Source organism: Indicator indicator, chromosome Z (genome assembly GCF_027791375.1).
Source record: "Indicator indicator isolate 239-I01 chromosome Z, UM_Iind_1.1, whole genome shotgun sequence".
NCBI lineage: Eukaryota > Metazoa > Chordata > Aves > Piciformes > Indicatoridae > Indicator > Indicator indicator.
The window spans coordinates 27,859,082-27,883,312 of record NC_072053.1 but is presented as its reverse complement, the minus strand read 5'-3'; the positions used below and the strand labels follow the sequence as shown (position 1 = coordinate 27,883,312).

At 38.8% G+C, this 24,231-nt stretch overlaps 2 protein-coding genes across 2 annotated transcripts in view; both read right to left on the bottom strand.

The window, feature by feature from the left end:
* Nucleotides 1-1,946: 1,946 nt before the first annotated feature.
* SETD9 (SET domain containing 9) lies at nucleotides 1,947-14,708 on the bottom strand. Its single transcript, XM_054397547.1, has 7 exons — nucleotides 14,541-14,708; nucleotides 9,697-9,809; nucleotides 8,570-8,934; nucleotides 6,688-6,811; nucleotides 4,759-4,874; nucleotides 3,568-3,673; nucleotides 1,947-2,035 (listed from the first exon to the last, which is right to left on the bottom strand). The coding sequence occupies exons 1-7, from the start codon at nucleotides 14,706-14,708 to the stop codon at nucleotides 1,948-1,950; spliced, it is 1,080 nt and encodes a 359-aa protein (XP_054253522.1). The 3' UTR covers nucleotide 1,947.
* A 494-nt stretch (nucleotides 14,709-15,202) lies between these two features.
* The window catches only part of MAP3K1 (mitogen-activated protein kinase kinase kinase 1), a 60,697-nt gene continuing 51,668 nt past the window's right edge, over nucleotides 15,203-24,231 (bottom strand). Inside the window, exons 14-20 of the mRNA XM_054397661.1 lie at nucleotides 22,751-24,029; nucleotides 21,836-21,988; nucleotides 20,282-20,444; nucleotides 18,767-18,898; nucleotides 17,605-17,747; nucleotides 16,994-17,125; nucleotides 15,203-15,738 (exon numbers count right to left, since the gene is read on the bottom strand). Coding sequence (XP_054253636.1) covers nucleotides 15,589-15,738; nucleotides 16,994-17,125; nucleotides 17,605-17,747; nucleotides 18,767-18,898; nucleotides 20,282-20,444; nucleotides 21,836-21,988; nucleotides 22,751-24,029 — 2,152 coding nt within the window. The 3' untranslated portion in view covers nucleotides 15,203-15,588. The remainder of the gene's footprint in view (nucleotides 15,739-16,993; nucleotides 17,126-17,604; nucleotides 17,748-18,766; nucleotides 18,899-20,281; nucleotides 20,445-21,835; nucleotides 21,989-22,750; nucleotides 24,030-24,231) is intronic.

Sequence of the window (24,231 nt, the reverse complement as noted above, 5' to 3'; positions counted from 1 at the left end):
GTTGGGGTTGTCCCTGCTTTGTGCAGGGGGATTGGACTAGAGTCCCCTTCCAAACCAGTGCATTCTACGATTCACCCTATCACTTGTTACTAGGCGTGAGAGACCAACGCCCACCTTGCTACAACCTCCTCTCTGCAGGGAACACCTGATTAACACAGTATAGATTGCATTAAGAATTTTACTGGGTTGATGTCAGATTGCACATCACATCTGAACCAATGTGAGTGTGCATCCTCCTCTCAGGTACTGGTGGTGTCAAGTTGGTGGTTGAATGGGCACACAGGGAATTAGAATTCCACCTTTAATGAAGAGATAGGAAACTAAATACAACAAAGTCTGATATACCTGGAGACCTTTCACAGGCCGTAGCACTTGTCCACTATTTCTACTCTTCCATTTTCCTTTTTCTTGCTCAGTTCCCATGTTCAGCTGCTTCTTGCTCGGAAAGATTGACTGTACTTCCTCCTTGTGCCGCTTTTTGGCTTCCTATAGCCACCAGCACACAAAAATCAATTGCTGCAGCCAGTGAAGGTCAGGTCTTGCTTTCCCTCATGTATGACAACTGAACAAAAGATTAAATAACATGTCCCACATTTAGGTGTTTATTTTATGAGCTCTTGTGATGTCAGAAGAATAGAGTTTAAAGATTTCAGGCTGAATAAGCCTATAATGAACTAGTCTGAAATCTGGATAACAAGAATGGAAAGCCTTCAAGACTAAAGGACAGGATGAGTTCAAAGGTTAAAAGAAGCAAAAACAAGACACGGTAATCAAGAGCAGTATCTAAAGACAGTAAGGTTCTGTCAGCTTTGTAGATAATACTTTGCTATGGCTTCTTGACATAAACCAGAGACAGATTTGGACAGAGATCAAACCAATGAGGTGTCCCCTCATTGGTGATTTTAGTAATAAAAATTACACCTCTAGGAAGAGGATTTTTATGTAAATGTAGGGCAGCCTTAGTATAATGAACTAGGTAATCAATTGACCATGCATGCAAAGATTTATGTGATGTAAAATCATAGAACCAAAATCATAGAACCATTGAATTCTTTTGGTTGGAAAAGACCTCTAAGATCATCCAGCCCAAACTTTGACCTAAGACCACCATGGCCATTAAACCATGTCCTGAAGTGCCATGTCTACATGTTTCTTGAACCAGGGACAGTGACTCTACCAACTCCCTGGCTAACCTCTTCCAATGTCCAACTCTTTCCATCAAGGAATTTTCCCTAATGTCCAATCCAAACCTTCCCTAGCACAATTTCAGGTCACTTCCTCTTGTTCTATTGCCTGATACTAGAGAGAAGAGACTGACCCCCACTTCACCACAACCTCCTTTCAGGTAGTTGTGGAAAGCAATGAGGTCTCCCTTCAGCCTCCTCTTCTCCAGGCTAAACAATCTCAGTTCACTCAGATGCTCATCAGACGTGTTCTCTAGACCCTTCACCAGCTTTGCTGCCCTTCTCTGAACACTCTCCAGCAACTCAATGTCTTTCCAGTAGTGAGGGGCCCAAAACCGAACACAGAATTTGAGATGTCCCCCGACCAGTGCTGAGCACAGGGGCACACTCACATCCCTGTCAGTGTGCTGGCTTTATGGAACTACCCCCAGCACCCTTTTCTGTGCAGAACTGGAATAAATGAAATACCTCTGCTCTGTGTGTATTTTGGCTGTTGCTCACCAGGTAAATGACCCAGGCTGTGGACAGCTGAACACTATTAAGCAGTATCAACAACAGTGGACAACTGAGAATCTAATGATACAAATAGTTATACCTTCACTTCTGCATCAAATGTGGAGTATTTTCAGGGAAATAAAAGCTTGCAGCTTGCTGTCTAAATGGTAAAGCTACAGCCCTCTATTATTTAAAAATGCTCCTGAAGCTTGAAGTACACACATAGTATTTTAATGACATACAATTCTTCAGTCTTTCATCTATTAATTCAGCTGACAACAGTGTAGTAATTAGAAAAAAGTTCTTCTCCTTGCTTGATGTCTCTGAGTGTGACAAGCACGACACACCTTGGGTGACTGTAAACAAAAAAAAAAAAGCAAAACGTGTAAGTGAACAATTTTATTTCCCTTTGATTTTTATTTCTGTTTTTAATTCTTCATGGCAAGGAGCTAAAACAATGGTATTGTCTATATTACTTTTGGGAGTCATATGCATAATTCAGGCCAGATAGCCTGGAAAAACAACACTGAAATACACACAGCAAATATAAACAAAACTTACATAATTACAAAAAAAAAAAAAAAGTACAGCCTATGTGGCTATGCAAATAGTGTTACCACTCAAAAAAAGTATTCAGAAATTAAAAGAATTAGTCAAGACAGAGAAAAAGACACTTAGACAAGAGGAAAAGCTACAACAAATCATTCTTCCAGACATGCCTATGCACAGGTGCTAGCTGGCTAAACTCACTCGCACCCCAACATCCATAGAGACAGCTCTGAACTGCATCACAGGCCTGCTGCAAACTATGGTTGATAGTGAAGCATCAACCCAAACAGTCCCCACTACTACAAAAATGTAGCATGAAGCCATTTTGAAACAAAAACCCACTTAAAAGGTAAACAAGTACAAAGAACTCCTTTACAAGGCAGAAAAAGGTTTAGAAACCAGGTTACCTATGTTGTCAGCACTATAAATACCAGTATCAAAACATGCAGCTAGAAGCAGACAGGATCCTTCATCTAGAGGATGTACCCTGGGAGAATTTATGATTAAAAAACGTATTTCCTTGGACAGATTCCAAGGAAGAGACTGAAATTCCCCCTTCCTGAAACAGTCCCATAGCTTGTTCTTTTTGTCTGCATTGTTCCCTGAACATACCCAGCTAATTGTCATTTTTCCCACATTTCCAAACAAGAATCTGAGAAAGCTTTCTAAATCTTTTAATTTCTAAAAGAGGTTAATTTTTAAGTCATAACAAGCACCTGTGGGTAGGCATGTCTAGGAGAATGATTTGTTGTAGCTTTTCCTCTTGTCTAAGTGTCTTTTTCTCTGTCTTGACTAACCTTGTTATGACCTAAAAATCCACCTCTTTTAGAAATGCCTTCACACTGCCTAGTGTTTCACTTAATACAAATTCATTTTAGATTTCTTCTTGTAAATTCATCTGAGAAAGAGATGACAACACAGAGAACAGGAGAGCAAAATGCCTAAATCTCAGTTGCTTTAGATGGGCTTTGATTAAGGATTGCTGTCTACATCTGAAGTACGTTCCAAAAAATCTCAGTACTGTAACACAAGCAAAATAGAACTCATTCTTTATGGAATTCTGAAGAATCACACTATGGTGTAACCACTGCTTGTAAAACCATGTCTTCAGAACTATGCTGATCTCATTTGCCAAGATGTGGAAAAAGGAAGGAAAAGGAAACAATCTTTTGTATCACTTAGTCTGTTCAATCAGCTAACTCTCCCATACAGGTGCACATTTTTGTGTAGTTCATCTTCCTACAGCATAGTATCATTCTTCAGCCACATTTGTCTTTTTTTCACACATAGAGTATGCTTTACATCATACACATCTATGAGCTCTTTGATTTCTGCTAACCTCTCTATATCATGGCTGTAGACGATGTTTGGAAGATACTGTTTCAGTTCGATTGGAAAACATCCCGGCACATCAAACTCCTGATAATACACATTGGCTGCTTTTTCTAGGGAAAAAAAAAAAAAAAGAAAAAAGAAAATAGAAAGTCTCTATGATACTCAGAAAATCTTAGATAGGGCTGACAGATGTGTAAAAATATCAAATATATTGCTGCAAAAGTACCCGATGCTTCACCAAGCCTAAAAATTATGCCTCTGTTGGGAGCTACTACACTCCTCTGAAGTCCTGTTTCGAATTTACACATCAGGTACATAATCCACTATAGGAGCTTTAATTCATCCTTACTGCATTAAACAGGATGACCAGTTACAGTCATCAATATGTATATGAAGGGGCACTACTAGCATAGCACCATGGGTAATTTGAAGCATTGCTAAATGTTGCTAATATACACTATTTGCTTCTACAGTTAAAAAAAGGAGACAATCTGGTGGCAAAATATGTCATAAATGCAGCCAGGGAGAAGATCATCACCTGCCCACCCGGAAGAAGGGAATCTTCTTTACACAGACCTGTTTCACAGGACAGCCATTCATTTCTGTGTCAGTCAATAACCTGGTCTGCTACTCCAGCAACCTTTCTAGATGTTGCTTGGAGGCAGGGTATCCTTAATGTAATGCAAGCTCTGAAAGCCACTTGGAAGCTAGGCATGGTAGCAGTTGAGCTGTAACTCACAGCCATTCCCAGGAGGCATTTATTCCCCTAAACCTTAAGACCAACACACACTATGCGAGACAGAATAAAGAGTTCCCTTCTCCATGTCCAACAACTAGATCATACCAACACTCTCCTAGATTTTGTGCATAAATGTGAGTTTAAAAAAAGTGTTATAGTTCAAACTAAAGCATACGTGCTTTTCAAACTAAAGCATACGTGCTTTTCAAACTACATACCAGGGGGAAGACTGAGGGAGTCAGTGAGAAAAGCACAGGGCATTTCAAGTGTGGCTGTGTTAAAGGATTCTAACATCCAGCTGTCACAAAAGGCCTCAGAAAGTCTTATCCAGCAAGAGCTTACCTTGTTTCAAACAGCACTCTCCTGGGTGATCAGTATCCAGTTCTCTGTGTCACCTCCAGAATGATTTATATCCAAAGACAAACTCAACCCTGGAAATTTTACCTGGCAACTCACCGTGTGAGCAGTTGTTGACATACTGTCCCACTGCCAGTGGGTTTTGCAGGGCAGCTGTGAGCCAGCTCTCATCGCTCATTTGAAATGGGCCAAATTGATCTCTCCTGCTGCAAGACCTGAAATGAGCAGCAGTATTAACATGGATCACAGCTCCTTCACTTCACAGGTTGTCTGTGCTTCTGTAGAAATGGCCACAGCTGCTGGGTAAAGTTTCAGCTGTCCAATCCACTTGGGAGACAACACTGGAGTAAGGGGTATGTCTGCACAAACCAACACCTAGATGCTACTTTAAAAAGCACATTTAAAGCTCCCACTACTGTGTGGTGTCATTTAGACTCTGGTGGAAGAACACACACAAACTCACTGCATACAGTTCCAGAAATCAGTATCAAGATGTTAGCATTACAGAAGTGTCAACACATCTCATTCACCTCTAAAGATGTGAAGGCTCATTATGGTATCAACTTCAAGCTCCTTCCCAGAATGAAAAATGTGGTATTAGTAGGTAGAAGTGTTCATATTAGGTATTATATTAGATAATACTGCTTGTTATTAATTTCCTTTCCAAGTAATAATTAAACACAAATTTAAGGTAAGCTAAACTAGCCCATGTTAGCTGCATCAGTGGAAGTCCAGAATGGACATTATGAAAAAGCTCTTCACTGAGAGGGTGGTTGTCACTTGGAACAGGCTCCCCAGGGAAATGGTCATGGCACTGAGCCTGTCATGAGTTGAAGGAACATCTCATGATACTCTTAGCCATACTGTTTTGGGTCATATTGTTTTCTTCTGGGTCATCCTGCAAGGAGCAGGGAGTTTCACTTGTATAATCCTTAGCAGTCACTTCCAACAGAATTCCAACAATTCTAACAATAACAATAGCAGCAACGTGAACGATGACAATGCTAATAAAAAAATCATGTAAACATGGAAGGGTTTGAATTGGAAGGGAATCTGAAAGATCACCTGGTTCTAGCTTCCCGGCCATGGGCAGGGACACGCTCCATTAGATCAAGCTGCTCAAATCCCTAACACTTAAAGCCCTCAGGGAGGTAGCATCCACCACTCCTCTGGGCAACCTATTCTAGTGTCTCAGCACTCACAGTAAGGAATTTCTTCTAAATACCTAACGTAAATCTACCCACTTTCAGTTTAAAACTGTTACCTCTCATCCTATCGCTATATTCCATGATAAATCATCCTTCCCCATCCTTCGCATTCACTCCTCTGAGTACTGAAAGGCTGCACTAAGGTCTCCCTGGAACCTTCTTTTCTCCAGACTTGAACAACCCCAACTGTCTCAGTCTGTCCTTGTAGGGGAGATGGTGGTCATCTTCACAGCCCTTCTCTGGACCCTCTTGAGCAGGTCAACATCTTTCATATGCTGGAGGCCCCAAAACTGAACACTGTACTCCATGTGAGGTCTCAGCAGAGTGGAATTGAGAGGGCCCTTGAGCTGCTCGCAACACTTTTATCACCATTATCATCAGGGTTACTTCTCCCCTTCTGAAGTACTGAGTGCTGCTCATCTTTAGACCAGAGCCAAAGTTACCAGATTGAACTTTTTGAAGTCCATATAGTGGCACTTTCATTTTTATATATACACTAAGCAGATTTGAATAATAGATCAAAAGCATTTAAAAAAATGTATGCCTCCACCCACTCCTACTGAAAGTATTTTCTTTAAAGGAAACAGTCTCTGTACATCAAAACACTTCCCACTGGCACTACAGGTGAAGACTCAGCACCTATGTAAGAGATCACAGCCAGAAGCTCCTACCCTTATGTTGCTTGCACTACAAGATACAGATAGGTGGATCATACTGAAACAGAACTCAATTTAGGGTAAGACCACATGGAACTGAGACTATTAATACCACTGTTTTAATTCAGTTGAGTGACTGTCCTCTATTCCTTTTGGCTGCTTACCTGTATACTGATCTTGATAGTCCTTTATCATTCCCATCAATAAGGACACCATCTATACACCTAAAAATAAAGGGATTGCCAAGAGACTGGAAAAAGATGGGCTCGTGCTTTCGGTATACTGTACCTGTTGCAAGACAGATATGATTATTTCAGAAGAAAATAAGTTCATTGTCAGAATGGGCTTATGGTATCACTCAATTCTCTCCACACAGAAACTCCAAGGAGAGAGGGGGAAGTAGGAGATAATTCCCTTGGTTAATGACATTAACACCTGTAAAATCACAAGGTTTTAGACACATCTTTGGGAGATTAAAAAAAACCCAACAAACATCCCCTTTCCCCCCAGAAAGAAAATCTACATGAGCTGAGATATTCCATGGACAGAAGCCACTGAAGGTAATTATTAAAGATAAGGCCCATGTCCAGTATTTGTGTGAGAGGTAGAGTGTTACAGCCAGCTGGTCGGCTTCAGAGAGGAAAACGTCAAGCAAAGTTTGCTAAGGAAAGTGCAGCTGAAGAGATTAGGCTATTGCGTTACTACCGTTATCAGGGCTCTTTGACAAGGGTACACACAGACAGCAGAGTACCTGAAGCAACCTCCAGATCAGACATTTTGTTAGGTACAAGAGAGGGAACATGCCAAACCAAACCCAGACAAATGCAGATATTTCCCACGAGGACAGGATTTAACCTGCCCTGGGTTCCAAGCACAGCAAAGTGACAGCAGACTGGCTTGCAAGGACAGTGCAGTCCTCCATCCCCCCCTGCCAGCATGCCTTCATCAACCCTCTGTAGAAATCCTTCATTGCAATCTCTCAGAAGCTGGGCAAAGCTCCTAACAGCAAGGAGAGCACTGACCTGGCCCCTCCACACAGCCCATATCCCAGTCAGCACCCCTACAGTTTCCTTCATACCACTAAAAAAGGAAGGCATTTCAACTGCTCATCCTCTTGCTTTGCCAGCTGAGCTCCTAGAGGAGACTCTCGATGACAGTCTCAATGAGAGGAGACTCTCGATGAGCCTACACTCGGATTTAGCATGTGCCTGAAAGTTGGAGAGCTGCAAGGTTGCAGGCTCATTCCCTGTGACTACCATTTAGTCTATCAGACAATAGTACTGACCACGTACAGCTGCTTTGACATGGCAAAACATGTGCCACTGCCCAGTGCTTGGACTGATCCTGATCCTGCAATGCTGGCACAAGCTACCGACTACATTCATAGGATGATTTTATTGACAGATGAAACAGAAATAAATTTAAAGCATTTCAGCAGAGCTGTCCTAGCTTGGCCATGCTGACAAAACTACAGATCTTTTTTAAGAAACAGAAACAATCAAAGGTCCAAGAGATGAGGAGGGACAGCGAAATGCTGCTTTTTCAGATATGCTTTATGGAGTGTCTGCTAAATTAAGATTTTATTCTCATTCTCCAGTTTGTACTGTTGAACTCTGAAAAAGTTCATCACCTTGTCTGCTGATCAGTGTGGAGATATTAAAACCTCATCTTTTAGCTCCTTACCCAAAACAGAAGCCCCGAAGAATTAAAACTGTATTGTTCATCTACTTGGAATTGATCCCATGTATTTATGTTTAAGGAATCTGGAAGAATTTTACAAGCAGATGAAAAATCAGAGTATTGAAAGTGTTTTTTTTATAAACAAAATTACATCCACTCCAATACTTCTTTCCTTATTTTCAAAAGAACTCTGGTAGTTTATACAGAAATATTCACCGTAACTTGCAATTTTGTTATGGAATGACAGAAATACAGTAACACAAATAATAATATAGAATAAAAATCAGTATAGAACTTTGGCATTCTATAATTAAGATGGTTAGAAATCACAGCCAACTTCATCAGAAAAAAAGAACATTCCATTACCAGGATACATAGATACAACTGTCCCTTTTGGTACAAAACCTTTGGTGACAAAAACTCCAGTTCCAGCAGATAGCAGGGAACTTCGTTGTCGACTGATGGTGAACCCTAGTGTATTGAAGAGAACTTCTTCTGGACTAAACACGTGTTGGCTCTGACAGTTACAGGAATTTCCTCTTAATCGCTTCTGCTCAATAGTCAGTAACTCCAGATATTTACATTTCATTTCTGGAAGTAAGGCTAAAATATGTCCTTGTCTACTAAGATCATTTATGAACAGAGCTTTAAATATTTTCAGTAGTGTTTTAAAGACATCATCATCAGAGATAATTTTGTCTTGGGAGCTGTCAGGAACATATCGGAGGGTCCTGTAAGGAAAGAAAGGAAAAAAAAGAGAAAAATTACACTTTTCCTAACTAAAATTTTACACCAGCAATTTATATGCACTGTTGCTTCCAACAAACCCAAACTGTAAATAATATTCTTTCATACGTGTCCCACTAATAAAACAACATCTGTTTATTTACAACAAGGCAAATATTTTGTTAAAGCTCACTGAGCTCTTGGTGACAAATATGCCAAGAATAAAATTTTATAAAAATACATATAGTTCATCTGACGTTAAATGAGGCGAGGAACATGCCGACCAGTGAGATTTTAATTCATGATGCTTGTAACAACGTTGTACTCATTTAAACAGTGTTCATTATTAAAAAGGACAAACATATCTTACACACACAATCCCTCTATCTAGTTTTAATCGTAACCACAATTTTGAAGTATCTAAGCGTTTATTGTACGTCACCGAAGCGACACCCAAGGCTTGAAGCACTTCCGCCAAGCACTTCTCAGTCAAAAACCGCCGCTGCGGCGCCGCCAGTCGCTCTCAACAGGAGAGGAGCAGGGTCTCGGACACGGCAGCTCCACATCCCCAGAGATGAGCTCTCACCCACCTCCAGCAGCTCCTCCAGGCCAAGGGCGAAAAACGCTGCAGAAAACCCACCGAAGAGCACCGCTTGCCCCCGCCTCACCCCACCGAAGGGCGGAAACGGCGTCAGGGATGTGTGCGCGCTCCCACATGCGGCCTCGCCGCTTCCCAGTGGCGCCGAAGACCTACCCCTGCTCCTCACCTGCGCTTGCGGCGAAGGTTGAGGGCTACCCAGGGCACGAAGCGGTACTTGTAGGCGTCCCACCGCCGCTGCAGGGCTCGCAACATGGCGGCGCCTGAGCTGAGCCCCCTCCACTGCGGCCATGGGCACCACTCGCATTCGAGAGGCTACTGACTCCACCAATCAGCGCTCTGGACGCGCAGCCTTATCTGCCTACGGAGCTGCCATTGGCTGGTCAGGAGCGAGGGGCCGCAGCCCATGTCTTTGTCCCGGTCGGCCGTCAGCGCCCCCCAGCGTGTAACAAACAGTACCCCACCCGTGAGATCAAACAGCACTTAGGACAGAAACAAGGTGCATTTTCAAGTAGCACATACCAACTTCATGTGACATTGCTGTGCTCTTAGCACAGAGGAAGGCATAATTGGAATCCAAAGTTTTCGGCGTTAGTTTTCCCTTAAATTAGTTTAAAAAAAGTTAATCACAAAATTATAATTGGCATCGCTAATGTGGAACAAAAAAAAAAAAGAAAAAGAGGAGCCTACATATTTAACTAAAGTCAAAACTTTGAGTGCAGCGTGAGAGGCGTGAAGCAGTCTGCAGCGTTCACCCAAAACCTCACAGCCAGCCAGTGGGAAGATAATGCAGACCACAAGCACTTGGTGACTGGAGTGCATGTGGGGTAGAGGCATAAAGTATTTTGGTGCCACATTCTACCATCAATTGTCTTTGAACAATCAAAGAATGTAGAAAAGAAAACAATTACTCAGCAACTGATCTTCAAAATTACATCAGATTTCTGCAAAGTTGGGAACTAGGCAGTATTCCACAACGATAACCTAATTGCGAAGTTTCACCTATTTGCACAAATTTGATAGATGTATTCATCCCACCTATGCATATCCATTCTTACTCTATTTCTTGATTATCTTGCAGCCTCTTTACCTTCAAATTAAAGCAACAGCATCTACAAAGTTGATAGTGCATGCTCTGCAAGGGGTGGTCCTGGAGGCCAGGGGCTTCTCAGCTCATGGGGTTTACTATTATAATGTTAATGATCACGATTCATTCATTATTAACATATGTTGCAACAGTTTCACATCTTCAGTTTGCTGATTGCAGTTTCTTCTGCTGACATACAGTTATTGTTTCTTTAGGTCTTGATGTCCATGGTGTCGTCTTAAAGCCTTTTGTTTGATAGGAATTTCCTGCAGAAATCAGGCATCATCCATCTTTCAGATCCTCTTTAAGGATGTAGTCCCTTAGTAAGCCATGCATTGTTTATACAAAGTAACTAGATTTACACCATAAAGCACCAATCAGTGGCCCTCACTGGAACAATGCAGTATATATTCAACCATAAAGCAGTGTCACAATAACCTATGCACTTACTCAAATGGTTTCACTTAGATGACACATACCCAGGGATTTCTTTGTTGAGGGTCCCACTCTGGGGTATTCAGCCCAAGCTGACCCTGCTGCTTCACTATGCCATTAAATTATTTATTATTATGAAATTCTGTGCCTAAGATTCTGCTTCAGGGAACCTGTGAATTGGACTGTGCTTCTTTAACAGAGATACCTGGATAAGGGTAATGTTATAAGCTCCATGGCCTCCCTTCTCTGCTTGGCTACCTACTTTAATAGAAGTTAGGTCTTTGGATGCTGCTCCTTATACGCCACTCTAGTGGCATATAGTCAGAAGTTCTTGGCAAAATGAGACAGAACATGGCAGCACGTTTCCTTTGGAAATTAGTATAAAAATTAATATGGAGCTAGTGTTTGAGAACTGGGTTTCAGATGAACAGAGAAATCAAACCTCAAACCACTGCCAAGGATGATTTGTACAGACCCGGCCTTTGGGATTTTGTGAGGCTGGCCCACCAAAGCAATGAAACTATCAGGATTAACTTCTGGTCACAGAGCCTTGCAAATATTTACAAATCACTTTATTTACTCCATATTCACTTTAATTCTAGTGTTGGACTTGCACGTCTTTTCCAAGAACAGATCTGGTTAATGATATATTCTAAACTGAAGCAATTGAGGGACACAAAACTGAATGGCAGAGTGGCTGTCTCGAGATGCGTTCCTGCCATCTTATGGCCTTTCTTGGTAAAGACAGGGAAGAAAGGTTTCAATTTCGTGGCATTCAGCAGCTGCCTGCCATACGGAGAAACAACATGCACATTTACCATGCATGTGCCTATTGTGGCTCTTAAAAGCAAGATCGTCACATCTGTGGTTCACCTCGGCATGGAAAACTAAGCCATGGGAGTAAAGTTTGTAAGCAGGAAGTAGTGTCTTTGGAGGTGGACAGGACATTCTTGAAACAATTGTTGCAAAGATAAAATACTGTCCCACTGCAGCCTATGACTGAATGTCATCCACAGAGAAATTAAAATGGTCATAGTTTATTTAGTATTTGCCTGCAGAAGAACTGAACATATCCTTTTCAGATGAAGACATCTGGGGTTTTTTTAAGCCAAAGACTTCACTGCCAACTCCTGGGGACCAGCTGCAGGTGATCGCTGCCATCCCTTTTTCCTACAAAGGAGACTACCACATTGCAATTAACACAATACTGTAAGATTCCAGAGTTACATGGTAGACCAAATAAAGTAAGTAAGTTAGCTAACATTCAGTTCATCTTATTTAATACTTCTCCTTTTCCTTCTTGACATTTCAGTTAGAACATTTGTCTGATTTAAAAAACATCAGAATTTGTCAGAAGATTTGCTGGGTAGTTCATAGGTTCATCTCTGTTTGCACAAACTCACATAAGTAATGGAGACTATAAAGATACAACCATTAAAATGAAGAATTTAGTCACACACATGAACCCCAACCATGGAACATTTGAACTTAATTTTCAACTATAAAAAAAAAATACTTTAAAAATGTCATAAAATCTGGAGTAAGACAAGTGAAGCAAGCCCTAGTTTTGCAATACTTATTCAGATTGCCTGAATAAGTATTATGTTCACTACTTAAGCAACTCGAGCCATTTCACTGAAAACATATCAGTTTAAACTTCCAAGATACACCTCAATGGCTCCAGAACTGATCTAACCAAATCAACTCACATGATTTGGTAATTAATAACTACATTTGCAGTAATGCAGAATTTAGACATTTAATGTTTGTTCTAAGGGCATAAGCAAGTGAGGCCCATAGGTACAGTGTTGTCATAACAAGTTCCTAACTATATTATCAGTTAAAAAGGAATTAGTTTGTGCTGCCCTTTATCTAAGCATTCTTTACTGATATATATGTATCAGCCAATACTATCTGATGTGTCATGTAATGCTGGAAACTAAACTGATACAGTGTTGCATGCAGAGAAGTGTACACTAAATGTGTTGACATTATACAATAAACAAAAAGATAAATTTTGTTCAAAACCTTTTATTTACTATAAAGACAAAACCCACCAAAATAGGTACAAATTATACTATATAAAATTGGTTCAATGGGGTAAAAACTTAATTAAAATATCTTGATATATTTAAAATAACAAAGGATAAAATGAAGCCAAATTTCTTAACCCAGAGATTTCTGTAAAATTTGCTTGCACAGTAAGGTGCTAATAGAAGTTAGCCCTTAAGCCCTGGAAGTCTTAGGAATCAGTCACATAGCAAATATAATTTCATTGTGAAAGTGAACTTTGGTAGAAGAAACTCTATAGGACACCTGAGGTAGTAGAAACTGGAATAAACAGCAGTAGACGTTATTTACAACTGAAGTACCAAATAACATTAAGAACACAAAAAAAATAATTACACAATACAATTTTCAGTCCAGCTTTGATCCAAAGAAATAAGAATATTACATCACATCTGCATTTTAAAAACACCACAGTTATCAGCAAGCCAAGGGAAACACAAATTCAAACAAATGCATTTGGACACCTAGAGACAGTTTAAGTTTGAAATGTGGTAGGCATGGTGATCTACAAAGTAATACTGATTAGCTGAGGTTCATCAGTTTATACAATTTACATTTCTGCCAGAAATAGTATTAAACTGACAACTGATCTTCCAGTACATGAATTGGCAAGAGTGCATCCTTTAAAGCTTGCACATAAGAAAGACTTGGAAACAATCTTATTAGAATGAGAAATTCTGAAGTGGTCGAAAAAACCAAAAGTCAAGTACAAAACAGTTAGAGCTACCAAACTTCACATTTCAGTATTATCTTTTTAACTCTTCAAAGTCCACCAAACTTCCAAAACAAAGGAATGTAAAATTTCCAAAAGAAGCATATCCACAACTAATGACACTGCCTTTTTTTTTTCTCTTTAATTACTATCAGCACTATCATTCCTGTAAACTTACATTTCTGATGTTTTACTTCCAATTGGTATGGTACATTTCTAATGTACTATAGCTTATTTAGTTTGTCCTGAGTCTTTGAAAACCAATTCTATTTCAGTCCAACAATCCAGTCCAACTGGCTTCTGAAGAGTTAAAACATAAACAGTATTTTTTTTTTTCAGAATGGATTATACACAATCACTATTTGATTTAAAAAATATCCCCATTTAAACAAGAAAAAAAAAAGAAAAGCTGCCATTTTCCTTCGGAATTACATGCATCAGAATCCAAAAACCTGCCTTTAAAACAATTTTTAAAACCTTTTTATTAAAAAAAACAAACACACCTGATATTAAAAAAAAGGTTTGCACTACAGGTGAAGCTTTACTTCACATTTTACTTTATCTTTCTTTTCAAGTCCCAAGTTTATTTCTTGTTCAAATAAATACCTTTCTTACGGTACTATTTTCAACATTTTCAAATTAAATTATCACTAATGGCTACAGTAAATAGATGATGTACGGCAGAAGGAAAACAGCAGGTAAAACTTACCAGTAGAGAACATGACCTCTGTTTTGTTACACAAACAGTCGGCACCTGCTCCCGCTGAAGTACAAGATCCCCCATAAACTTTAATGGCAGATAGGTTTGACATGAAACCTCTCTACATGATTTGCCTGAAGCAGCTGCTATACGAGAAGGCTCAGCAACTTTTAGCATGATTCAGACTAAGTTCTTTGATGCAGAACGATTTTTTTTTAATGTTTTGTTGTTTTAAATAACCTACGCTATCAGAGCCTTCAACACCGCCTTGTTGAAGGTAGCATTTTATTTTTGTTCAGATGTACAGCTAATCTGTTTTTAAAACTCTCCTATAAGCAAGATGTTCCATAACACAACTTGCATCTTTTTTCTAAAGGCTATTTTAAAAGAGCATCTTTCCCTGAAAGTTAAAAATACATTGAAAATAAACTTTAATTTCAAAAGAAATTACATGGTCAGCAGTAAATGCAGTGCACTGCAACTGCCTGCTCTTACTTTAAGGAAGTTCTTTTAAAGTATCTGTCAATGTTTGGATTTGTTAATCCGAGAACTGTGTCATTCAAAAAGGACAGACAGAACTTCCTTTTGACCAGCACTGAAAATTGACTCATTGCAGAATCCTCTCTCTGCTTACATGTACATGATGTGAAATGGAACAATGATTGCTATATTAAAATAGATCCTGAGCCCCTCAGCTACTAATATTGCTGAAAAAGTGCTCCAAATAAAGTTTGGGAAAAAAAAAAATCACTTGTCTGCTAAATAATCATGCAGATTTAAGGAAAAATGCTTTTGTGTTCACACAGAGCCAGATGTTTGAAAGGCACAGTTTACATATCTCTGCACAAGTCATGAAATGTTGCATAATGAGCTTAGGTAAAGATCTCGATTTGTCAATCACATACTTAGGTAGGGTTCTCCACTGGCTTTAAGTCCTTGATGTATCTATCATTAAGGCCAGCAGAATAATATGATTTGCTGTGCTTAACTGCACTGCAAGACAGTTATTGTATATTCAGTAGTATCTTCTTCAGTGTCCCAGCCTTATACATAGTAGCTACCATGTAGTACGGAAGACTGGGTGTTTCAGCAGCTCCCTTGATGGTGGTCTGTCCTGAGGTTGAAGTTCTAGACACCGAAGAGTCACATCTTTCAAACCAGGAGACAGATGTGTAGGAATTGATGGAGCAGTAGTTGCACTAGCAATCTGAACAAAGAGAAAAATAACTTTTTAGAAGTCAGTGACTCTTAAGTGCCTTCCCCTACCCCAAAAACATTCCACAAGCTGATCCTTTTCATGCTTTTCCACGCTTAGCATATTTCCCACTGCAGTTTGAACTTTGTTACCACTTTTTGAGTCTTAAGTTGCCCTTACATTTATTGTCTTTCAGTCTGCCTCTCTCCTTGCACTCAATTTTCTTCTTACAGCCACAATCTGCAGTGAACATCTACTGAGCGAGCTCTTATGCCATACATAGAAATATTCTTTAGTCTACTAGTCACCATTCCCGTTACTGACATAAGCCAACACTGGGATACATTAAGCAGAGTGATGTTTCATACATTAAGCTGGGCATGCTCACTTGCATCGTCTATACTGCATTTCTACTACCACCATAAAGGGCAATCCCTCAGATAGGTGCAGACCACTCCCAAAATTCATTTTTATTTCTTTGGATCACAGTAACCAAGATGATTGAGAACACCAGGGTGTCACTACTGGATTCGCACAAACACAGAGCCAAGACAATTGCATCTCTTATCACATACTTTAATTAGAACATATTTGAATACAGCTGTGCTAGTTCTGTTTTTGTGGACACTTTCTCACTCATGCTAGTGAAAATGAGAATAGTCACTTTCTTCACTTGCAGCACTATTTCCTTAATTCATGCCCAGAGTTCAACTAGAATTAAATATACCTAAGTTGATCTTAGTAAGAAACATAAGATGTCAATACGGATGACCTAGAAAAGGGAGGGACAGTATTCATACATAGCATGGCATAATGGTAAATATCTTTCAGTAGCACCTGAATGTTGAAACATCAGGGTTTTGCCAAATGACATTTCCCACTATGAAATATGAATAAACAAATGTTTTATGGTAGAAAAACTTCTTTTGCACCTGTGTTTTATAGAATTACGAGAATTGTCAAATCCTAATGTTCTGCCTAGAGTCACGATCAACTCCATAAATATTTTTTAGCCTATTACACTAAGTATTTGTATCTTAGAACAGAGCTTGTTCTACATATTACTGTGTGGTAGCCTTTTTTTTTCTTTTGAACTTGAAGCTAGTACAATTTTGTTGGCATCAGTATTGATTTTGTACTAGCAGCTCCAATATAAAGATGAGCTACTGCAATGATCTCTACTACTTGGATGCTTTTATAAAATTCACATTGCTGTATACGAAAACAATGTCTTTTTTAGCATATTGGTAACAACAAGTTACCTCACCTTAAATATGAGAGCAAGATGATTGGAGTGTTTCTCTGCATTCCAGGGAGGTTTAGCACAAGCCATTTCTATAACAACACAGCCAACGCTCCACACATCACAGCTCCTACCATATTGCTGACCTCTCAGAACCTGGACAGACAAGACAGACCAAAACTCAGATTACCCAATTCAGTCTCCTAACTAAATAATTTAGATGGAAAAAAAAAGGAAATAATTGAAAAAAAAAACCAAAAACATCAGCCAAGTGCATTCTGATTAACATTTCATGTTGAAACAGTGGTAAGTCATATAAATGCTGTAAGATTTTAGAGCTGTACAGAGCTAGTGAATAAAATGCCTCATCAAGAGGCAAAGTACCTTGCAAGAATTAGCTCTTGATCAACTGGTCATTTATGTTTTATTAACTGTATTTATGATAGATTTTGTAGAAAACTACTTAAAACACCTATGACAGTGAGAAAATAAATGTCATTAACACCATGATGGAATCATTCCTATTGTTTAGCATAAATACATTTAAAACATATTTTCATGTTATTTGGCTGTACAAATTAGCTCAAAGAATTCAAACAAACTTTTTGAAGTAACTTCCAAAACTGTTTTCTTACCTCCGGTGCCATAAATGCAATAGTTCCCAACAACTGTCCCTGAAACTCCCCAGCACCCGTTCCTTTCGATGCCAACCTGGCTGCAGCTCCAAAATCAGCAATTCTTAATCTATGACCTGTGCTGTCAATTAGCAAATTGGCACCTGTCAACAGCATAATAAAAATACTGCTAGTTGGCTCTCTATTAAATGCAAAAGGATGAACAGACACTCTACCTCACTCCATTTCAAAACTGTAAATAGGTTCACATTCCCCACTCCCAAGAAAACCTAAAAATCAGGAACAAAGTCTAATAATGTCACCTTCCTATTATGCCTGAACAACACTGCACACAGCTTGATGCTGTTCAAGAGATTTAGAGGAGCTATCAAACTTTCAAAGTAAGGCAAACACAGGATTCTGGAACAACGCCTGGAGACAGACTAATGAAAGAAAATGGTGACCTAAAACCCTCGAATTTTTCACTGCTTTCAGCTCCCTGTGAAATTAAAAATTATTAAGCAACTTTGAGTTACCTTGAAGAGAACTGCAGAGCAATTGAAAGCTTTCCTATTTCACCAAGAAATAATAAAGACAAACATTTGCCATTACTGTGTTACTACTCATCTAAGATCTCTCTAGTTCATGAATGGCTACAGTAACATTAAATGGAGAAGTTTAGTAAAGCTGGTATTCCCCCCTGCCCCCAAAAAAGCCCACGTTTTGTTCAAACACTGTACAAATGTGTTTATTTTCAACTATGATGAAGGAGGAAAAGTCACCACAATAACAATAAAGTCATCACACTCTAATAAGAGAGTACTTCCATTAGAAATGTGACCTCTTTATTTTGGCTCATTCACATATTTAACTATCATTTCAGTGCATGCATTTGCATTAATTTAACTAGCAGTATTGACAGCTATGTGGCCTCTTCGTATTTTATTTGAGCAAACTGAGAAAACACAATATTCTAAAGCATTGACACAAGTAGCAAATATCCCCAAGCATGCTATGAACATTCTGATTAACTTCAGTAATTAGAGGTTCTTCAGAATGATCAGGCAAACCTTATAGAATGCAACTGTTGAGATGGTATCCAAGAGAAGTAATAGATCTCAAACCAAAACAGATGTTACTTTCTGAATACTGATTTTTAAAAGGCATTCAAAGTAATTCTCACCTTTAACATCTCTATGGATGATCTGATTCTCGTGGAGGTAAGAAAGGCCACGTAACAGTTGTTCTGTGTAATTAATAATAACTGATTCTTTAAAGGCTCCGTATTTACTTAACAAATGAGCAACTGAACCACCTAGAAGATTTGAAAAAAACAAAAACAACATATATTTTATCAACACTTATATTTTGTATTAGTAGAATGAAGCAGTACCTTCTAAAACTGGAACTTGGTATTGGTATTCCAAATTTGTAACTAGATTTCTCCTCCCTAAAAAAACACGGCCGAAAGTAATATACTCAGTGACTTAATTACTTTGTATCTGGAACTATGCACATCGAAGGGGGTAAAGTCTTCATGCTTTTTAATAATTATATATTTGCTTAAAAGAATGCACAAATCCTTTAGTGTACAAAGCACTGTTGCTGGTAAAAAATAATAACACATTGATCCACACTGTGCATTAATGTTTAGGCAGTGGAGTACTAGCTTTCTTTGGGACAACATATATGCATAGCCTCCAGTAAGCATTCCCTCTGAGGGGTATTAACTTACTTCTGTTACCATCCAAGCACCAACACAGAGGAACAAGTAGACAAGCAAATAAAAGCAGTATCTTCCTCTGTTTTCCAAAACTGGTATATAGATACTCAAGATTCTGGACTTCCATTGTGCCTCTCCATTCTAATAAGTGGGGCTTGAACTAAGCAAAGAAAATTCCTGATGTTTCATTATCTAAATAGTATTTTAGAAAAATCATACTTTTAAGAAAATTAAACACCCTTAGTTTTGAGAAAACACTTTCTGTACTACAGCGTGTAATAACACATACTTGGGCTTTGCTTGTTAGCACATTCTGGTATTGCTATGTGATCTCTTTTGAGAATATAAGTTCAAGTGTAATGATTTCTTTTACAAGAAATAAGGATGTATAAAACACCAAATCTAGTCTTGGTAACTGGATGGTAACAACATATAATCCTATCCATAAAACTAATAAAATCCCTATTTAAAAAAGAAATAGAGTTTCATGTTCTGGCTCCCTATGACAATAAAAGTATTTCCCTATTTGTTTCTAAATTACTACCTAATAGAGACTTGAACATGTTTTTTTCCCTGAAGCATCCTATTTATTACCTATTACTAGAAATTTACTTCAGGTTCTTCAATTCCTTTGCATGCCACCACACAACTTGTATGAAAATGGTCAGGACAAAACCAAATGACAGATATTAAAAATAGCTTGCTAGGGAATTTGGAATAACAATTAACATTACAAAGATATGCTGAAAATGCACCAGTTTGACATATTTCCAACTAAAGTGTCTCTCTCAAGTTTTTAAATCCTTTTTTAGATGCAGGTAAATAATTGTTCTGGGGGGAGGGGAGCGCGTCCAACTACTTTAACTGTACAACAGATTAACACAAATTTGCAAAGTGATGCATAACACAGTAGGAAACTACACAGTTGAAGACTTCACTGGTATTTTAATTTTCGTTGCCATAGTAGTTGTTTACCTGCCATCCATTCAATGAAGAGGTTATAGTTGCTCTTCTCACATGTAGCGCCTAACATTCGAATAATGTTAGGATGGTTCAGATGACTCATCATCCTTATTTCTTCTCTCAGTGCTTCAACTACCTCTTCTTGCTCTGATGATGTGTTTCTGACATATGTCACCTGTTTTGAAATGAAGTAGTCAGACTTATCTCATGTAACTACCAGTCATGCAAGCCCACTCCAGTACAGTCACAAGAATGGATGGGTTTCCATCCCTTTTCACCATCAATAAACAGCAAGTATCCTTTTATCTCAAGCCCCTCAGCTGAGAATGTATCTGCATTCAAGACAGTTGTAGAAAATTGAGAGTGATCTTCTGGGGAATATCCAAGAGAAATATCTCCAAATATGGAGTGGGGAAACTTCCCTGTTCGTTCTCCTCTGCTTAAACCAGGAAAAAGTACTAATTTTTCACATGCTGTAGAAAACAAAGAAAGGCCCGAAATAAGATTCTGGTGTTGTTCCTATTTGCATGATTTTTACCAGTTTAATCGTACTATTTGTTTCATAACTGAAGACCTTATCCCAGAAATTTGATGGTGGGGGCAGAAAGCAGATCAGAAGTCCTGCAATAGAACTGCAATGAATCCCAGTCCTGACCTACCCAGTATCTCAAACAATGGTGTATGCAGAGAATGTCCTCTGGGCATCATCTCTTCAGGAGGAGCCTCAAGGAGTAAGTCAGAAGCAAGACAGTTTAGAGGAGAAATAGCTGATGATATTCTTTCCTTGATTAAATGTTTTGAAATTGCTCAATTCCATAGGGATAGGCTCATTTAGAATTAATAAGAAAACGCTAGCACTAAGATTCCCTCAATGTTTACATCACTCATTCAGATCAAGAGCACTTTAATTATAAAAGATTTACTCATATCTATAACCTTCAAAAACCTTGACTGAAACATGCATTTGGGCCTCTTTTCTCAATGATACTTGTGTATCTAGCAACATAAATATTAAAAATACTTGCTTCAAAATTGGCTGTTGGAGCAGAGGAAGCAAGCATTAAACTATATTTCCCCCATTTAAAATGTTTTAGAAAAAAAATATCTTGAAAAGTAATGGGAAGCTACATTTCATAGCTACCTTGCAAATAGAGTATTAATTTATATCTAGAAACTTGGGCTTCATGCCTAATTCCCCCACTGATTTATCAACTTGGTGAAAGTAAAAATGCATTTGAAGAACTATGAAAAAAATTCACACATAAAAAGCCCTACAAGTTGTTTATTTCGTTTGATTGAGGTTTTTTTTTGGTGGGTTTTTATGTTTTGCCTTTTTTTTGACCTCTTTTCATTTTAAGGAGAAGTGAAAAATTGTAAATATTATGTTAATATCATGCATGTAAAGACTTTTTATTGTGTATTGTATGAGAACTCATGACAGGGACCAGAAGCAGCAAGAAACATGAGAATTCGGTGAGAACAAAAGCTTTCATATTTAATACTCCAAAGAAATATTGAAGACCAAGCATAGTACATTGAATAAAGTGAATTACTTTAAATATTTACCTGTTTTACAGCCATTAATGTCCCTGTTCCCACATCCTGAGCTTGGTAACAAGAAGAGAAAGCTCCAAGGCCAATTTGCTGACCTTTCAACCATTCTGCATCTTCTCTGTAATGGTGTTTTGCTTTGGTATGTCCAGGTAGGGTTTCTGGTGTCTGTAAATTAAACTGCTAATCAATTCCATGTTTACTAGCATTCATCTAAAAATGTAAACATTCTGGAAGGTTACTGAACATCCAAGCTTATATACTTCTCCTGTCCCTTACAGCACTTTGTACTGCACATTACATGTTTTAGCTGAGCCCAGAACACCAGTGTATCCCCTAACCCACACACTCCTCCTCTAAGAGCAGAGAGCCTCCTCTGTGTTACTACCTGAAGGTGAAAGGAAAGATCTAAGGAATAGGAACAAGACCTTTTCTGTTCTTGATCTCACATCTAGTTAAGATTTTAGACAGTACTAATAGTAAGCACAATTTTCTACTTAATTTATTTCTTCCATTTTATGCTTTGTATGTTGTTACTTCATGCAAAGGATCACAAGTACTTCCTTCCTTCTTATTTTTTGTGCTATTGTCTACTTGCACAGTAAATCAGCACTAACACTTAATATAGTTCTATGCCTGCTTAAACCCTTTTGTTCTCATTTCCCAGTTTCACAACTTCCATGCTTCTTTGCCACGTTAAGGGTTGGTACATGACATATTTCTCTTCCAAATACGTTCTCTAAACTTGTTTGTAACCATGGAAGGATTTTGTTAGCACCCTCAACTTGGCTGACTGCTTACACTCCAACTCGTAGGAAAGGGTATTGAGGACCTTTGTGGTTTATATCTTTGGAAACATAGCAGCACTGCTTTTACAAATTCAACGAACCTCAGCTAAGAGTTATGCTAACCCCCCATAGGTATACTTACATCCTGCTGAATGATTATGATATCTTGGCCATTTTCAACCTGCAGCTGGGGAATTATTGGAAGGGCATCTTGAGATGCTGACATCGCCATAGCAATAGCTAAAGCTTCCTCCTCTTCAGCCTCCATCTTTTCCTTGCATTTTTGATTATGATTAACATCATCTTTGTAAGTATCATCATTTTCTGCCCGTTCAGGAGAAAGAACTGCAACTTCAGACTTGAATGTAACTGTGCCATCGCTTGTTGGCATAGATGCCTCCAGTAGGTCCTCAATACTGGAATTGAGCTCCGCATTAACATCCAATCGACATTTTTCATCCACTGGCGTGAACACTGTCTCCTCACTTGGTATAACTGCACTGCTAGTACTACTACTATTGCCATCACAATGCGAAGCATCATTTAGGTCAAGTGTCATACTGTGTTTTAAGGTTTCTCCCTGCTTGTTCACATCACTTGGAGTGAGTCGTGATGGTTTTGGCCTATGTATGTGACTGGATGGCAGTGGCCTGGCTTGGGTAAAAACTGGAGAAAGTTTCTCTGGTTCTTTATTATCAGAACAGTTTCTCTGAAACTGGAGAGAAAGCTTACGCTTTGTTTGAGGAGAAGGTGAGGGGATTTTGCAGGGAACAAATCCCTGAGTTCTGAGTTTAGAGACATCTGTTACAGTGCCAGCTGGTACAGATGGACTTGAAGGAGACAAAAGTGTTGGGAATAGTGACTGGGAATGACTGGTTGAGGGAGATGAGTTCAAACACTGACTATGGGATTTTCCTTTTGTTTGAATGGCTGGCTTTGGTTGCTCAGTGGTTACTGATGAAACAGGAAGTCCCACAGCAAGGCCAGCCAGCATCTCAGAAATGTCCTCTGGACTGGCACTCAGTTTTTTATCACTTGAACTTTTTGCACTTTTCCCTGATAACTGGATAGTATTGTTAGGAGTATTACTTTCTGTGGCTTCTGGAGAGTTATCTGGTACAGGCAGCTGCAAAAAGTCTTCGTGTCGACATTCCCCAGACTGCATTTCTTCCATGCCTAGCTGGATGGCTTCTGCAATTTCCATTTCATCTGCTATTGCCATCAGACGTCGACGCATCCTTGCATAATGAGTTGAGCTTGTCACACTTAGCATTTCTAACAGCTTTACAAAAATGTGGGGCACTCTTGCCACCATTCTTGCTGCACTCAAAAATACTCTCCGTGACAGTTTACCAACCATTGAGTGGGAATTGTCAATTGACTGCAGGGTGAACGTTAAGAGGGAGAGAAGTTTCTTATACCTAAAAAAGAAAAAAGAAAAGATGTTTTACACACTGATATGCTTTAGCTAACTAAAGCCAGGAAAGCCATTACAAGATGGTGTATTTAGCTGTCATTGCTGCCATAGAAAGGAGATATAATACTACACTGGTGCTTCAAAATTGTTTCAAAAGTCATATGTTTTAATAACCATTTACTCCATAAAGTAAGTACACTTTTGCG

Bases quoted from the DNA above. Each gene is read 5' to 3' on its own strand.
- SETD9 (XM_054397547.1), bottom strand. From the start codon at position 14,708: ATGCTAAAAGTTGCTGAGCCTTCTCGTATAGCAGCTGCTTCAGGCAAA. The intron at 9,810-14,540 runs GTAAGTTTTACC...CCATGGCCGCAG, and splicing joins AGAGGTCATGTTCTCTACTG to TGGAGGGGGCTCAGCTCAGG. The intron at 4,875-6,687 runs GTAAGCAGCCAA...TGCTCATTTCAG, and splicing joins CTATCAAGATCAGTATACAG to GTCTTGCAGCAGGAGAGATC.